This window comes from Scyliorhinus torazame, chromosome 14, assembly GCF_047496885.1.
Source record: "Scyliorhinus torazame isolate Kashiwa2021f chromosome 14, sScyTor2.1, whole genome shotgun sequence".
NCBI classification, from domain to species: Eukaryota; Metazoa; Chordata; class Chondrichthyes; order Carcharhiniformes; family Scyliorhinidae; genus Scyliorhinus; species Scyliorhinus torazame.
The window spans coordinates 34,363,738-34,382,249 of NC_092720.1; the positions used below are offsets into that span (position 1 = coordinate 34,363,738).

General features: G+C 49.0%; 1 protein-coding gene across 1 annotated transcript in view; it reads left to right on the forward strand.

Annotated features, from left to right (window-relative positions):
• The first annotated feature begins 945 nt into the window (after positions 1 to 945).
• The window catches only part of LOC140389624 (procollagen C-endopeptidase enhancer 2-like), a 44,655-nt gene continuing 27,088 nt past the window's right edge, over positions 946 to 18,512 (forward strand). Inside the window, exons 1-2 of the mRNA XM_072473902.1 lie at positions 946 to 1,446; positions 3,727 to 3,832. Of these exons, the coding sequence (XP_072330003.1) occupies positions 1,370 to 1,446; positions 3,727 to 3,832 (183 nt within the window). The 5' untranslated portion in view covers positions 946 to 1,369. The remainder of the gene's footprint in view (positions 1,447 to 3,726; positions 3,833 to 18,512) is intronic.

Consider the following 18,512-nt stretch of genomic DNA (forward strand, 5'->3'; position numbering starts at 1 on the left):
TAGGTGCAAGGAAACAATCACTGAGGCACTCAAATACCCTGATAAGAGGGCTCTATTCAGCCAGCGCCTCACTGCCAACCTCATGACTCCCAGTGATCTAGAGTGTCCACAGCATCTGGTCTATCCTCTAAAGGGGCGGCATGGTAGCACAGTGGTTAGCACAGTTGTTTCACAGCACCAGGGACCCAGGTTCGATTCCCGGCTTGGGTCACTGTCTGTGCGGAGTCTGCACCTTCTCCTCATATCTGCGTGGGTTTCCTCCGGGTGCTCCGGTTTCCTCTCACAGTCCAAAGATGCCCAGGTTAGGTGGATCAGTCATGCTAAATTGCCCCTTAGTGTCCAAAAGGTTAGGTGGGGATACGGGGATAGAGTGAGGGAGTGGCCCTCTTTCTGAGGGCCGGTGCAGACTCGATGGGCCAATTGGTCTCCTTCTACACTGCAGAGATTCTAAGACCACCAACGACCCAAGGCTGCTGGCCAAGAACAGAGAGGTGCTCACCAAAACAGGAAGACCTCCTCATCAGAGAATCTGTCTTCAACGCGAGTGTCCTTGACTCCATCCAGGAGGACGCTACCCACCACCATCTCAGTACAACTCAACCCAGCACAAGGTAGAAAAGGCCATCCGACAGCTAAATAACAAGGCATCTGGAGCAGATGGAATCCCCGTCGAAGCTCTTAAAAAAAAGAATGTTACTTTCTTAAACGGGTGACCTCTCGATCTTAAACAGTGGCTCCCGGTTCTAAATGTTCCTTTAATAAAAGCAAAAGGAAATCTAAATATTATTTTTTTCCACTTCAGTCACTGAGGTTCTCCAGGAATTTCCCCCAGCTCTGATGGAAACCCCATGGGAATTGAACCCTGGCTCCTTCTCTCTGCTTCCCTCTTCAGCTTGGGTCTTGGCCAGCGCAACCTTCAGGCTGCAGACGAGAGGTGTCTCCAAAGGGGAATGGAAAAACACTGCAGTGAGCAGTTGGGTATAAAAGTCACTGATTTGGTCATTTCCCCTCCCCATTTAATTGTGAACCAGAGCAGACTGGCCCCTTTCCCCTCTCTCCAAACCAAATTTCAGTCCAGAGCTCAACATTTTTCTTTGCCTTCAATCTTTATCCCGGTTTTTTGTTTTGTTTTAAATTGAAGCGATGAAAGGTGATTTTTCTTTCTAGCCGCCCCGGGGAAGCTGCCCGGCTGCCTGCGCCGCCACCCGCTCCCGTCCCCCAGAAGAACAGGCGCGATATTGATGTAGAGGCAGGGCTGCCTTCAGGGGAGTGAGACAGGAGGAGGCAGGCACCGAGATCCCGACAACCCAGCCCGGAGGCTGCACACCCTGCCTGCACCGCCACCTAGCTGACCCCCACGGCGATCACCATGAAGCCCACCGCTTACCCTTACCTCGGGCTGCTCTGCGCCACCCTCATCTCATGCCAGCTCCCACCAGGAAAAAGGTAAAAGTCACTGAAAAGTTGACAAAAGTTTGCAAACTTTCCCCCACCCAGTAGATGTGTGTGTGTGTGTGTGTGTGTGAAGTGCTTGGTTGGGACGCCTGCCTCTCTCTCTCTCTGCTGGTGGTGGCTCCGCTTAGTGGGGAGACCCGGCCACAACATTACTTCATGTCAGAGAAAAAAAGTTTAATTTTGCCCCAAAGAAGGACTTAAATGCTTCTTCACGTGGTCGATGTATCTCTGGCGTTTAAGGAGAGGCTGTTGCCGGGGCTGTGGTGGCCGTATTGATGCCCCCGTGTTAATGACCCGCGGGATTACACCTCTATTGAGCCAAGTCTGTCGTTACTGTTTTGAAATTGCTGAGAGACTGTGTAGAGATAGCAATTTACCGCAGCGAAGTCAGGTCATCACATCCCCCCCCCCCCCCCCCTGCGAAACTCAGTGCCTCAGGTTCACTGCCCTCCTTGAGCCTTCGGCATGCTGGCATCATGGTTGGGCCGAGGCAATTAAGTGGGCATTATCATAGAATCCCTGCAGTGCGGAAGGAGGTCATTCGGCCCATCGAGTCTGCACCGACCCTACGAAAGAGGACCCCAACCAGGCCCACTCTCTGTAACCCTGTAACCCCAATTAACCTTTGGGTACTACGGGGCAATTTAGCATGGCCATTCCACCTAACCTGCACATCTTTGGACTGTGGGAGGAAACCGGAGTACCCGGAGGAAGCCCACGCAGACACGGGGAGAGAGTGCAAACTCCACCCACACAGGCAGTTACCCGGGGCCGGAATTGAACCCGGGACCCTGGAGCTGTGAGGCAACTGTCTTCTAAACCACTTATTTTGTGTGCCGCTGATACATTCTGGAGTATTAGACATGTTCATCGTTATTAACAAAAGTCAGTCTGTTGTCACCCAAGGTGGGAATCAAACCAGGGTCCCTGGCGCTGAGAAAACAAAATATTAAAATCGTGCAGGAGAAGTAAAGCAAAATAAGTTGATTTTTAAGAGCCTCAAGACTGGAGTGCTGGAGGGAGGGTAAAAGCTGAAAAATGTTTAATTTAGTGACTTATTCTAAACAGTGTATAAAATTATCAACCATATCCAGACAAATATCCTGCCTGTATTGTATCACTGCAAATATAACAGATGCTTGGAAAAGATTTCCTGATAATCCAATGCAGAATACTTTTAGGTAAACTTGGTGTAACTATGCCAGAATCATGGATTATCTTTGTGTCAACCTTCATTGTCTATGAGGGACATGGGGCACACTGACAGCTAACACCATGTTAGTTATACAGTGGGGGGTTGGTTAGCTCAGTTGGCTGGATGTGATGTGGAGTGGCACCAGTTGCAGAGGTCCAATTCCCGTACCTGGCTGAGGTTATCCATGAAGGTCCCGCCTTCTCAACCTTGCCCCTCGCCTGAGGTGTGGTGACCCTCCGGTTAAATCACCACTAGTTAGCTCTCTCTCAAAAGGGGAGAGTCACCTATGGTCCTCTGGGACGGTAGTGACTTTTCATTTCATATTGATATGGATACGGGCCAAGGAAACCGATGAGTACCTCATGCAAATTTGAGTCACAAATGTCAATGTGTATCACAAAAGGTAGCAACAGATCACAGAGTTAGTTTTAAGACAAAGGTGGATCAGATAATAGTTATTATGCCGGTCTAATGGTTTATGACATTACCAAGACTCACACAATTAAAGTCCATAGAGTCCCTACAGTGCAAAGGAGGCCATTTGGACCATTACGTCTGTACCAACCCTCCGAAAGAACACCCTACCTAGGCCCATTTCTATCCCCGTAACCCTACCTAACGTATACATCTTTGGACACTAAGTGGTAATTTAGCATGGCGAATCCAACTAACCTGCATATCTTTGGACTATGGGAGGAAACCAGAGCACCCGGAGGAAACCCACAAAGATATGGGGAGAACATGCAAACTCCACACAGTCACCGAATAAAACCCTGGAGCTGTGAGGCAGAAGTGCTAACCACTGTGCCACAGTGCCGTTTGCTAGCTCACTACCTTGTAATATCGATTGGGAAATCGAGCTGGAACATGACTCTGTCTAATATCTTTAAAAACGTAATGATTTGCATCAAATTCCTTTCGTTTTGGATGAGTTAATACCTCTGTTTAAATAGCAGAGGAATTTGATAGGAATGTGTGGGTAGTAGGTAATATAACTTATGTTTTGTAGAACACAGCACTGATAAAGTGGGGGGTTGAATTATTTTGAAAGTTTGATGTCATGTTGTCATTTCTAGGAACTTTAAATGTGGAGGAATTCGAAGTGGAGAGTCGGGTTTCATTGGAAGTGAGGGATTCCCTCGACTTTACCCACCCAACAGCAAATGCACGTGGAAAATCACGGTATGAATTGAGAGACTGTTACGAATAGAAGAATACTTTTTAATTATAAAATATATTTTGAATGACTTTAAATAAATATATTTAACAAAACTGTGTGTAACAAAATGTGGCTAAACCAAATTAATTAAGAAATCATTAGCCAGCAACGCGGGTTCAATTCCCGTACCAGCCTCCCCGAATAGGTGCCGGAATGTGGCGATAAGGGGCTTTTCACAGTAACTTCATTTGAAGCCTACTTGTGACAATAAGCGATTTTCATTTCTTTTTTTTTCATGATAAAATGACAGCAAGTAAAACTTATCTAATAATTTGTTACATGTCAGCAATGGTTCGATCTGTTTACAAGATTCAGGGGCTGTGTTATTTGGTTAAGAGGTTACCAGATTCAATGACTGGAATAAATGCATCTACAATACAGAATTGTAGCATTGTAGCGAAAGATTAAGCCATTAGCTCTTCAACTGGAACTATTCACCGTAATCCCAATGCTCTGCTCTTCCCTGCACCTTCACAGTCTTACTTTTCAAATATCCTTTTAAATAGCGTTGTTGTCTGTGCCTCAATCACCACTTGATTCTTCATGTTTCAATGATTCTATACATGAAATAAATCTTCGTCCACTCCTCCCTTTTGTTCTTCTAGTGATCATTCAGATTTTGCACGTGCCTTGTTACTCATTTAACAATCAGGTAAAATGTCTCCTTTCATTTTTCCTCACGATTTTTGAAACCTTTTCAGAACCCCCTTTTAAAACTTCCAACGAGAAAGATTACTCTAGGAATGGATTTGTGTGGAACATTTGCTATACAGGTTATGGGTAAGCTCACTTGTGTAGGCCAGACATGGGTTCACTCAGTCTTTAACTGTATGTGGGTGCAAGTGAAATCTGGCTGCCAGCACCTTTCTCTGCCTGGAAAGCAGTCCAGGAAGAAAGGAGCTCCCGAAAATGCCTCAGCTGCAACAGCTATTTTAAGGTGCTGTAACAGGATTAGTGTTTTAACTCGCCAGTAAAGGGACTCCTGGGCCATCCCTCCTACTCATGCCACTGAAAGTAGCCACACAGTGAGTCTCAAAATGCATGCATTGCATTTACTTTCTTATTCTTCTTTTCCCCTCCCCATTTTTAAACCATTTAATTTTCTCCCCTTCCTATAGGTTCTTCCACACCATGCACCATTCCAAGCCAAAAGAGTGGGCAGGAGGCCTGTTTCCACTTCTCTGCCAAAGCCGCTTTTGATCAGCGAGGGGGTATGCGAAAGTGGCCTGGGGTGAATTTCCCACTAACTTTTTCTCCCTCAGTGAACAAGAATCAGGCATTGACTCAGCCCCTCCCTGACAACAGAACTGAAGCTGAAATTTACCCACTCACTGGCTGCCAGTGTAATCCTTTGTAGATTAGGAAATTATTATTGACAGCAGGCACTTGCCTTCTTGCCACAGACAGCACCGTCTAATATAAAAGGCCTGTCTTTCAGTCCTGAGGCAAGGTCTCAGATGTGAAAAATGAATGAGTGACTTATGTTTCTCCGCTGATGCTGCCTAGCCTGCTGAATACTTCCAGCTTTTCGTTTTCTTGTCTAGGTCGTTCTTTTCAGGTTCCATGCCAAGTTTTCACGAGTTCAAAGAGCAGAGGTCAGAGGCAGAGGAAACAAATATTTTTGTCTTTTATGGCTCTTTCGTCCAGGACCTGTGGTACAAAAGACACAGTAAAAGGGGAGCAGTGCCAAAGTCGTACTTAAGTGACACTCTCCCAGAATCTCAGTAGCATGGTTAAAGTGCTTAGATGTACATTTAATTCCCTAATAGTGCTTTTTGACAATACGTAGATTGGGTGTACTTTACATTGAACACACTCTCTGCTACAGAGTGCGTTAAACCAGAAGATTCTGGAATGAGAAGTAGCTAAAGCAAAGTGTTAAAGCTTTTGGGGATGGTCTGGTGACATTTCATCAGGAAGATGGGTTAATATATAAAGTTAATAATGTAGGGTCACATCTAACATGGTAAACTCATCTTTCCAGTGTATTTCCAGGGTTTTCCATGTTTAAATAAGACCTAAATTCAGAAGCTTTTCTTTTTGCTAGTACTCGGTAGGTGCTATGTTTTGCGGCTGGGATACTTTTGAAACAACATCTAAGACTAGCCTGTATGTCAGTGCACCGACTGTCGGCTGATAATGTGTCACTACAGCATACAGGCAGAGATTTAAACCAGATCGCAGGGAAACAAATTCCAGGTATGGAAAACCCTGGGCTTGAGAAACATAGAATCCCAACAGTGCAGGAGGAAGTCATTAGGCTCATTTAGTCTGCACCGACCCTCCGAAAGAGCACACTACCAAGATGCACTTTCCCACCTTATCCCCATAACCCTATATCCCCATCTAACTACACATCTTTGGACACTAAGGGGCAATTGATCATGGCCAATCCACCTAACCTGCACATCTTTGGATTGTGGGAAGAAACCAGGGGTACCCGGAGGAAACCCACGCAGCCACGGAGAGAGCGTGCAAAGTGCACACAGACGGTCACCAAAGGCTGGAATCGAACGGTGGCCCCTGGCACTGTGAGGCAGCAGTGCTAACCGCTGTACGCCCAACATACAACCTCAGACTTTGTGACAGCATGTTGATACCCCAGTGCAATTTTTAATTCTCTTTTCATCATTACATGTTAAATGTGGTATTTGTGTTTCCATCAGGGAAGTCAGCAAACCGACTCCCTGCTCTCCAATTTTTTTGCTTGAGCAATGACTCATGTTGAAGTATGGTTCCAAGGACACCCACACTCCTCTGGTTCCTTGCCCATGCAATAGTTCTTCAATAAGTCAGTGATGATCTTTACAGAACTTCAGTAATGTGAGCAAAAAAAAACCCCTTGGGATAGGTAACAACAACAACTTGTATTTGTGCAGCAACTTTAACATAATTAAACTGCCCAAGATGCTTCGCAGCAGCATTATAAAACAGAATATGACACCAGGGCGGTGAAATGTCATGTCGGATGACCAAAGCTAGCACAAAAATTTAGGTTTTAAGGAGTGACTTTATTTTTATTTATTTATTTAGTACCCAATTTCTTTTTCCAATTAAGGGGCAATTTAGCGTGGCTAGTCCACCTACCCTGCACATCTTTGGGTTGTGGGGGTGAGACACACGCAGACACAGGGAGAATGTGCAAACCCCACACGGACAGTGACCCAGGGCTGGGATCGAACCTGGCTCCTCGGCACTGTAGGCAGCAGTGCTAACCACTGCATCACCATCCCGCCCCTAAAAACGTTGAGCTATATAAGTTGAACATAGAACAGTACAGCACAGTACAGGCCCTTCAGCACACGATGTTGTGCCAATCACTTATCCTAATCTAAGATCAACCTAACCTACCCCCTTCATTTACTGCTGTCCATGTACCTGTCCAAGAGTAGCTTAAATGTCCCTAATGACTCTGACTCCACCACCTCCGCTGACAGTGTATTCCACGCACCCACCATTCTCTGTGTAAAGAACCTACCTCTGACATCTCCCCAATACCTTCCTCCAATCACCTTAAAATTATATCCCCTCATGAGAGCCATTTCCGCCCTGGGGAAAAGCCTCTGGCTATCCACTCTATCCATGCCTTTCATCACCTTGTACACCTCTATCGTCACCTCGCTTCCTTCTTCGCTCCAATGAGAAAAGCCTTGGGTCCCTCAACCTTTCTTCACAAAACATGCCCTCCAGTCCAGGCAGCATCCTGGTTAATCTCCTCTGTACCCTCTCCAAAGCATCCACATCTTTCCTATAATGAGGCTGCCAGAACTGGACACAATATTCCAAATGTGGTCTAACCAGAGTTTTATAAAGCTGCAGCAAAACCTTGCGGCTCTTAAACTCAATCCCCCTGTTAATGAAAGCCAACGCACCATACACCTTCTTAACAACTCTATCAACCTGAGTGGCATCTTTGAGGGATCTAGGTATGTGGACCCCAAGATCCCTCTGTTCCTCCCCATTTCCAAGAATCCTGGGCGCGATTCTCCACTCCCACGCCAGTGGGAGAATAGCCTGGGCCGCCAAAATTTCCGGGGACGCTGGTCCGACGCCCTCCCGCGATTCTCCCAGGCGGCGGGAACGGCCCGGTCGAGTTTCGCGGGCCGGAGAATCGCCGGAGACACCGAAAATGGCGATTCTCCGGCACCCCCGCTATTCTGAGGCCCGGATGGGCCGAGCGGCCAGGCCAAAACGGCAGGTTCCCCCCGGCGCCGTCCACACCTGGTCGCTGCAGTCGTGAGCGGTGCGTGAACGCTGGGGGGGGCGGCCTGTGGGGGGGCGAGGGGGGATCCTGCACCGGGCTTTACCTGAAATGTGTGGTGGCCCGCGATTGGTGCCCACCGATCGTCGGGACGTCCTCTCTGAAGGACGACCTCCTTCCTTCCGCAGCCCCGCAAGATCCGTCCCCCATCTTCTTGCGGGGCGGACATAGAGAGGACGGCAACCATGCATGCGCGGGTTGACGCCGGCCAACCCGCGCATGCGCGGATGACGCCCGTTATGCGGCGCCGGCCGCGTCATCTATGCGGCGCCGCCTTTACGCGGGCGACAAGGCCTGGCGCGTGTAGATGATGCGGCCCCGATCCTGGCCCATTGTCCGGGCCTGAATCGGTCAGGACCGGGGCCGACGGCGCGGCCACTTCGGCATGGGAGTGGAGAATCGCACCCCCTGCCTTTAACCCTGTATTCAGCATTCAAATTCGACTTCCAAAATGAATCACTTCACATTTATCTAGGTTGAACTCCATCTGCCACTTCACAGCCAAGCTCTGCATCCTGTCAATGTCCTTTTGTAACCTGCAACAGCCCTCAACACTATCTACAACTCCACCAACCTTTGTGTGATCGGCAAACTTACTAAGTTGAGCTTTGGCATTTTAAGCTGCCTGCTGGTGGGAATATACTTTTTATTTCTTCAGCCATGAGGCAGCAGTGCTAACTAATGCACCACCATGCCGCCCCTAAGGAGCGACTTTAAGGGGGAAAGCAAGGTAGAGACTGAGAGAATGTAGGGAAGAAATTCCAAAGCTTGGTGCCCCCGGCAGCTGAAGACACAGCTACCAATGGTGGAGTGGTTAAAATCAGGGTTGCTTCAATATCTCCGAGGGTCGTGTGGCTGGAAGACACCACAGAGATAGGGAGCGGTGTGGCCACAGAGAGAATAGAAAACAAGGATGAGAATTTTAAAACCAAGATCTTGCTTGGCAGAGTAAATTGTGAAGAAGCAACAGTCAGTTGTTGCTTATGCGCGCCATGCAAAGCAAAGTCAACTTCATTTTCTGGATGTGGGGCATGCTGATAGTGGACCTGGATCTTATTGGAGGAAAGCAGTGTTGCTGCTTACAAGAGGTAACGTGTAATTGGGAGAGAGAAGGCCCATACAACATTAAGTGGTTGTACACAGTAAAAACAGGTATTAGTAATTCCAAAATCTGCTGATACTTATATATTGTACATTTAAGCCTTTGGGGTGTGTCTAGTTAATAAAATAGCTGGAAGAACCTAGTGATGACCACAATAAATGAGGCAGGAAATTGGAGCTACTGCCAAATGATTCAGATGGTGTATAACCCCAGCCAATGTCGGATGGAAGTGGAAGTGATATAAAATGGACTTAAATCTGGTGTAAACGTACCTCTGCCCAATTTTCAGACCAGTTATGTCCTATCTATGCCGATTAACTGCATGTAACTGAGATAAATCAACCCTACTGGTTTGTGTGAGTTACTAAGCTCAGCCATGTAAGGGAATTCAACTAATGTACAGTACCCGTCTGAAAAGATTGCTGAATACTACCATTGAATCGCTTGAGCTTTATTCAGTTTCCTCATAGTGTCAGGCCCTATACTTTTTCGTCTGTCATCAATACTATCATTCTTTTGCACTCCATAAACAAATCACTTTAATCAGAACTGAGAAACTCCTTGCATGTTCCCCTGAAGGTTCAGAGAGTTTATGTAATGAGTGATTCAGCTGTGCAGACCAAGGAAGTATGGGGTTTAATCTATAGTCTGTGCGGAGGTGGTGATGGTGGGCGTACTGTAATTGGAATGAGCTCTTTCATGTTAAAAAGGGGAAAATCAAATATTTTTCCCATTCTGGGTCAAAAACTCTGTGTTCATTGACACTGGGGGAGGACAGGATTAGGCTTGGATGGGGTACCTTACATAGTAAAATAACTTTACAAACATTCATTGTGCGGGCTTACTTGGAAAAGTTTTTTAAAAAAAAGACTTACATTTATAAAGCATCATTCATGACCTCAAGACGTCCCAAAGCGTTTTACAGCCAATTAAAAGTGTAGTCACTTTTGTAATGTAGGAACCAGAATGTACAACAGAAGTACTATTTAGTATAATGGTACCCTGTCTTTAATATCGCTGACAAAGGCACATGTCAAAGCTTTTCGTGTTGCACTCATCAGGACATTTGGAAGAAAACCAAATGTAAAGAGAACAACAATTTATACTTCATGCGAAGAGAGTGTTGATTGGTTGACAAGTGAACTATGGTAGCCTATTCATCAAGGAAGCCATTGATATTTTCCCTGCAGCGCTATATCATGGCGATCTAGACCCACCGTCATTATGTAAATCAGTATTCATTGAACTTATGAACTTGGAAACTTGCACAGTTGAGTTCAATTTTAACAACATCATGGCCGGGATTCTCCAATCCCGTGGCCAAGTTCTGACGCCGGCGTGAAAAGCGGTGTGAACCACTCCGGCACCAACGGTCCTCAATTGTCCGGTATGCTCCCATTCCTAGGGGGCTAGGTCGGCGCCGGAGTGGTCCCCGCAGCTCCAGTCGGCGCGGCACGGCGGGCGCGAGTTTGCGCATGTGCACTACGGCCGGCGCGAGTTCGCGCATGTGCACTACGGCCGGCGCGAGTTTGCGCATGTGCACTACGGCCGGCGCGAGTTCGCGCATGTGCACTACGGCCGGCGTGAGTTCGCGCATGTGCACTACGGCCGGCGCGAGTTCGCGCATGTGCACTACGGCCGGCGCGAGTTCGCGCATGTGCACTACGGCCGGCGCGAGTTTGCGCATGTGCACTACGGCCGGCGCGAGTTCGCGCATGTGCACTACGGCCGGCGTGAGTTCGCGCATGTGCACTACGGCCGGCGCGAGTTCGCGCATGTGCACTACGGCCGGCGCGAGTTCGCGCATGTGCACTACGGCCGGCGCGAGTTTGCGCATGTGCACTACGGCCGGCGCGAGTTCGGGCATGTGCACTACGGCCAGCGCGAGTTTGCGCATATGCACTACGGCCGGCGCGAGTTCGAGCATGTGCACTACGGCCGGCGCGATTTCGCGCATGTGCACTACGGCCGACACGAGCTTGCGCATGTGCACTACGGCCGGCGCGATTTCGCGCATGTGCACTACGGCCGACGCGAGTTTGCGCATGTGCACTACGGCCGGCGCGAGCTCGCGCATGTGCACTACGGCCGGCGCGAGTTTGCGCATGTGCACTACGGCCGGCGCGAGTTTGCGCATGTGCACTACGGCCGGCGCGAGCTCGCGCATGTGCACTACGGCCGGTACGAGTTCGCGCATGTGCACTACGGCCGGCGCGAGTTCGCGCATGTGCACTACGGCCGGGGCGAGTTCGCGCATGTGCACTACGGCCGGGGCGAGTTCGTGCATGTGCACTACGGCCGGCGCGAGTTCGCGCATGTGCACTACGGCCGGCGCGAGTTTGCACATGTGCACTACGGCCGGCGCAAGTTCGAGCATGTGCACTACGGCCGGCACAAGCTCGCGCATGTGCACTATGGCCGGCGCGATTTCGCGCATGTGCACTACGGCCGGCGCGAGTTTGCGCATGTGCACTACGGCCGGCGCGATTTCGCGCATGTGCACTATGGCCGGCGCGAGTTTGCGCATGTGCACTACGGCCGGGGCGAGTTCGCGCATGTGCACTACGGCCGGCGCGAGTTCGAGCATGTGCACTACGGCCGGCACGAGCTCGCGCATGTGCACTATGGCCGGCGCGAGTTCGAGCATGTGCACTACGGCCGGGGCGAGTTCGCGCATGCACGTGGGTTTCCGTCTCCGCGCCGGCCCCCATGCAATATGGCGGAGCCCTACAGGGGCCCGGCGCGGTGGAACATAGGCCCCCATGGAACCAGCCCGCCCACCGATCAGTAGTTGCCGATCGCGGGCCAGGCCACCGTGGAGGCCCCCCCCCCCCCTTTCCAGGACGGCCCCCGCAGACACACCTTCCAGGTCCCGCCGCGTGGGACCTGAGTAACACACGACGGCCGGACTCGACCGAACCCGGCGGGCACTTGGCCCGTAGAAGCCCGGAGAATCGCCGGGAGGGGGGGGGGGGGGGCGCGTTCAGCGGCCCCCGACCGGCGCGGTGGCGACCCCGCGGGCGCCTAAAAATTGGCGGCGGAGATTCGGTGAGCCGGCGTCGGGGCGGCACGGCGTGATTCTCGAGCCCTCCCCGGGGATTCTCCGACTCAGCGGGGGTGGGGGTCGGAGAATCCCGGCCCATGTATCCACAAAGAGATGATGCTGGCATAGGATCTCCTCTGGACCCAACTCTCGCAAACGTCATGTAGATGATAGATTTGAATCCATAGCTGCATGTAAGAATTTCCTTACATGCCTTAACTAATTCCATCCTGCGCTCAAATTCACCATTGAAATGGTGCCGTCAAATCAGCTCCCTTTCCTTGACTTGCTTATTGAGTAATCTGCCAAGTGGTTCCCCGCTACTGTCTATCGCAAGCCTACCTGCACTCGTCAATATACACATTGGGATTCCTATAGTTCCACACGCTATAAGATTGGCCTTATTAGCAATTTTGTAAATAGGGCCTAATCCATTAGCTCGCTGTGCAAACTTGATGCTGAAATAGGGCATCAAAGACACCCTGCGAGATAATGGCTGCTCTTATCAGATCATTGCTTACGATATATTGTGCAGACTCATGAATCAGTCCTCAAAGGTGCCCAGTCTACCTCAGATTACTCTGAAAGGGTAAGGTATCTCAAACCTGAGCAACAGGTGAAGTCAGCCACTTGTTACTATGCTGTAGCAACACAAGTGGTGTTTGCCACTAGCAGGATGTTGCAGTCAAGCCAAAAAGGTGCTCTGCCTACCGCACAAACAAGTAACGCGATGAATGAATTTCAGTGCCGGTGTGATGCTCGGTATGTAGGTCGTCCCAAAGACTGGCGGGTGGATTTTGTCAAACAGCATAACCCGTCGGCTGTTCACAACAGGCCAAGTACCGACCGCACACGACCAGCCCGTGATTGCAAAGCCTGAAACACCGTGTCCAGGATTAGATGTGATTCCGCAATTGGACAACATCTCCTAAAAAATCCTGAGTGTGCAAAGAATGAAAATGAATGAAAATCGCTTATTGTCCTTCTGCAGTTATTGGCCATGATCAGGAAATGGATGATGGAGGAGGGGGCGGTGTGGGGGCGGCTGGAGGCGGCGTCATGTAGAGGCACCAGTCTAGGGGCACTTGTTACGGCTTCGCTGCCGTTCTCGCAGGCGCGATACACCACAAGTCCGGTGGTGACGGCGGCACTGAGGATCTGGGGGCAGTGGAGGAGTCACAGGGGAGAGGAGGGGGCCTCGGTGTGGACCCCGATATGGAAGAACCACAGATTTGCTCCGGGTAGGATGGATGGGAGGTACCAAGGCTGGTATTGGGCAGGTATTAGGAGGATGGGGGACTTGTTTATAGACGGGGTTTTCCCCAGCATGCTGGAGGAGAGGTTCGGCCTCCCCCCGGGGAATGTGTTCAGGTACCTTCAGGTTCGGGACTTCCTTAGAAAACAGGTGGGGACATTCCCGTGGCTGCCCCCATGTAGGATCCAGGACAGGGTGGTGTCTGGCGTCTGGGTAGGGGAGGGGAAGGTGTCGGACATATATCAGGAGTTGCAGGAGGTAGAGGAAGCCTCAGTGAGGTAGTTGAAGGATAAGTGGGAGGAGGAGCTGGGCGAAGAGCTGGATGAGGGCCTGTGGGCCGATGCCCCGGGCAGGGTGAACTCCTCCTCATCATGTGCCAGGCTCGGATTAATCCAGTTTAAGGTGGTGCATCGGGCGCAGATAACGGCGGCAAGAATGAATAGGTTTTTTGGGGTGGAGGACAGGTGCCCGAGGTGTGCAGGGAGTCCGGCGAACCATGCCCATATGTTTTGGGCATGCCCGGCGCTTAAAGAATTCTGGCAGGGGTTTGCAAGGGTGATGTCTAGGGTTTTGGACGCCCGGGTGAAGGCGGGTCCAGCGGTAGCGATATTTGGGGTGTCAGAGGATCCGGGAGTGCAGGAAGCGAAAGAGGCCGAGGTACTGGCCTTTGCCTCCCTGGTAGCCCGGAGACGGATTTTGTTAATGTGGAGGGACTCGAAACCCCCGAGCGTGGAGACTTGGGTTAGCGACATGGCGGGGTTCCTCAGCCTGGAGCGAATAAAGTTCGCCTTGAGAGGGTCCTTGATGGGGTTCTCCCGGCGGTGGCAACCTTTCCTTGACTTTCTAGGGGAGCAGTAAGTGTCAGCAGCAGCAGCATCCTTGGGGTGGGGTGGGGGGGGGGGGGGGGTGTCAGTTGGGGGGGGTACTGTTGATATAATGTGAGCTGGGCATGGAGACAAAACCCACCTTGTTCTGTTTAAAAGAAAAAAAAATTGTGTTTTGTAAGTAGTTTTATTGTAAGCTTTGGCTATGTTTATTGTTATTACTATCTGTATTTCTATTTTTGTTATGTAAAAACGCTGATTGGAAAAACTTTAATAAAACATTTATTAAAAAAACACTAGCATTGTGGATAGCACAATTGCTTCACAGCTCCAGTGTCCCAGGTTCGATTCCGGCTTGGGTCTCTGTCTGTGCGGAGTCTGCACGTTCTCCCCTTGTGTGCGTGGGTTTCCTCCGGGTGCTCCGGTTTCCTCCCACAGTCCAAAAATGTGCAGGTTAGGTGGATTGGCCATGATAAATTGCCCTTAGTGTCCAAAATTGCCCTTTGTGTTGGGTGGGGTTACTGGGTTGTGGGGATAGGGTGGAGGTGTTGACCTTGGGTAGGGTGCTCTTTCCAAGAGCCGGTGCAGACTCGATGGGCCGAATGGCCTCCTTCTGCACTGTAAATTCTATGAAAAGAAAATCGCTTATTGTCATAAGTAGGCTTCAAATGAAGTTACTGTGAAAAGCCCCTAGTCGCCACATTCCGGTGCCTGTTCGGGGAGGCTGGTACGGGAATTGAACCGTGCTGCTGGCCTGCTTTGGTCTGCTTTAAAAGACAGCTATTTAGTCCACTGTGCTAAACCAGCCCCTCTAGAATTACACTGACAACCAATTTAATATTTTCAGTTGGGTTCACAATGTGGCGCACCTAAGTATAGAATCATAGAATTTACAGTGCAGAAGAAGCCCGTCGAGTCTACACCGGCTCCTGAAAGATCACTCTACCCAAGCCCACACCTCCACCCTACCCCTGTAACCCAGCAATCCCACCTAACCTTTGGACACTATGGGGGATTTTAGCGTGTCCAATCCACCTAACCTGCACATCTTTGAACCGTGGGAGGAAACTGGAACACCCGGAGGAAACCCACGCACACACAGGGAGAATATGCAGACTCCGCACAGATAGTGTCACAAGCCGGGAATCGAACCTGGGTCCCTGGTGCTGTGAAGCAACAGTGCTAACCACTGTGCTACTGTGCCGTATGCTAGATGTTTCATTTATTAATACATGGACAGTTCCTTTGCAGACAAAAGAGCATGTCATTTAGCTCAAGAGGCTTGGAATATAAAAGCAGGGATGTACTTCTGAAGCTTTATAAAGCATTAGTTAGGCCCCATTTAGAATACTGTGAGCAATTTTGGGCCCCACACCTCAGGAAGGACATACTGGCACTGGAGCGGGTCCAGCGGAGATTCACACGGATGATCCCAGGAATGGTAGGCCTGACATACGATGAACGTCTGAGAATCCTGGGATTATATTCATTGGAGTTTAGGAGGTTGAGGGGAGATCTAATAGAAACTTACAAGATAATGAATGGCTTAGATAGGGTGGACGTAGGGAAGTTGTTTCCATTAGCAGGGGAGACTAGGACCCAGGGGCACAGCCTTAGAATAAAAGGGAGTCACTTTAGAACAGAGATGAGGAGAAATTTCTTCAGCCAGAGAGTGGTGGGTCTGTGGAATTCATTGCCACAGAGGGTGGTGGAGGCCGAGACGTTGAGTGTCTTTAAGACAGAAGTTGATAAATTCTTGATTTCTCGAGGAATTAAGGGCTATGGAGAGAGAGCGGGTAAATGGTGTTGAAATCATCCATGATTGAATGGTGGAGTGGACTCGATGGGCCGAATGGCCTTACTTCCGCTCCTATGTCTTATGGTCTTGTGTACGCACATTGCCATTCTCTGAGGCAATGCCTTGACTAATAATGGGTCAACATTCCAGGTTTGTATTTCAACATAGCTTGTCAATTAACTGTCAGTCATCAGTTAACTGATGTACTCTCCATGGCAATACCTCTACCAATCAGAGCCCACTTGGCAACCAATCAGCACTCTCTTCTCAAGAAGTATAAATTATTGTTCTCTTTGCATTTGGCGTTCTGATGAATGTTCTGATAAGTGCAAGACGAAAAGCTTTGACATGCCCTTTTTCAGCAATACTCAAGTTCTGTGCAGGTATTACCAAATAACTTCTGGCTTTGCTGCTTGAGGTACTCTTCTGTGTAGATCAGATTAGATCACTAGTTATCTGTAGATATTCTATTATATTGTGCAAATATTGTTAGTTATATATTTCTGCATAGATGTTGGCCTTCAGAAAGTTCCCCATTTATTACACAATACTGATGTTTTAGTTCATTAATGGGTTGTGTGCTGCTTGTAAGGCCAGCGTTTATTGCTCATCGCTAATTGCTCTTGAGAAGGTTATGGTGAGTCACTTTCTTGAACTACTGTAGTCTAATGCTGTATGTACAAACATAGTGCTGTTAGGGAAGGATTTCCAGAATGTTGAACCAGCGACACTCAAGGAGCGGCAACATAACTCTAAATCAAGATGGAATGTGACTTAAGAGAGGAACTTGGATGGATGGATTGCCGATTGAGTGGTTTGCTTTGTACTGTGTGGTGTCAAGTTTTAAGTATTTCTGGAGCTACACACGTCCTGGCTCTGACCTGCTCTTGTAGCCACAGTATTTATATGGTTAGTCCAGTTCAGTTTCTGGTCAATGGTGACTCCTCCCCTCACCCAAGAATATTGACAGTGGGGGGATTCAGCGATGGTACCATCATTGAAAGTCAAGGGGAGATGGTTAGATTTTCTCTTGTTGGAAATGCCTGGCACTGATGTGGCAAGTAACATTCAGATCACACGTCACTCCAAGCCTGAATGTTCTTCAGGTCTTGCGGCATGTCGGCACGAACTGCCTCAGTATCTGAGGAAACGCAGATTGTACTGAACACTGCAATCATCAGCAAATATTCCGATTGGAGGGGACGTTATTCATGAAGCAGCTGAAGATAGTTGGGCCGAAAACACTACTTTGAGCAATTCATGCAGCGATGTCATGGGACTGACATCATTGGCCTTCAACAACCACAACTTTCTGCTTGGTATGACTTCAACCAAGTGGAGGGTTTCCCCTCTGATTCCCAGCAAGTTCAATTTGCTGCCACAGTTGGTCAAATACTACATTGATGTCAAGCACAATCACTTTCACCTCACTCTGGATATCAGCTTGTTTGTCCATGTTTGAGCTAAGGCTGAGGTCTAGAACCACATGACCTTGGCAGAACCCAGACTGAATATCAGGGTATAGGTTATTGGTAAGTTCTGCGAGCACTGTCAATGACACCTTTGCTGATCACTTTGCTGATGATTGAGAGTAGACTGATGGAGTGGTAATGTGGTCAATTTGGATTTGTCCTGCTTTTTGTGGACAGGCCATAGCTAGGCATTGTTGGGTAGGTGCCGGTGCTGCAGCTGTATTGGAACAGCTTGGCTAGGGGGCACTACTTCCAGAGCGTGAAAACACTCACAATAGAAACAGAAGTAAATTAAAGACATTCCACTTTTACAATGGATCTACAAGGTGGAGCCTGGGGTCCGATTTTAACCCTATGTAAATGAATGGGTTTTGAGTGGGTTTAAAAGGCCATGGATTGGTGGTTTATAAGGATCCTAGATTGTTTGACAGGACCACACTGAAGATATTGATAACTGTGAAGGGCTGTGAGAAGGTAAATGGGGAAAACCTATTTCCACACATTGGTGAGTCAATGAGGGCAAAGAAAGAAGGTCAGCATCACAAACAAAGTGTTATGAGAACAACAGGGTTGTTGGGATATAAAAGACCCAAGAGACAATGATGGAAGTGGAATTCATAACAGCCTTTGAAAAGGAAGTAGATAAGTATCTTGAAATGTATAAAAACAATGAGAAAGAGCAAGGGAATGGAGATAAATGGGGAACTATTTCAGAGAAGTCTTTTTCGATGCATTCTTTCATGGGATGTGGGCATTGCTGGCAAGTCTAGCATTTTGTGCCCATCCCTAATTATCATAGAATTTACAGTGCAGAAGGAGGCCACCCGGCCCATCGAGTCTGCACCGGCTCTTGGAAAGAGCACCCGACCCAAGGTCAACACCTCCACC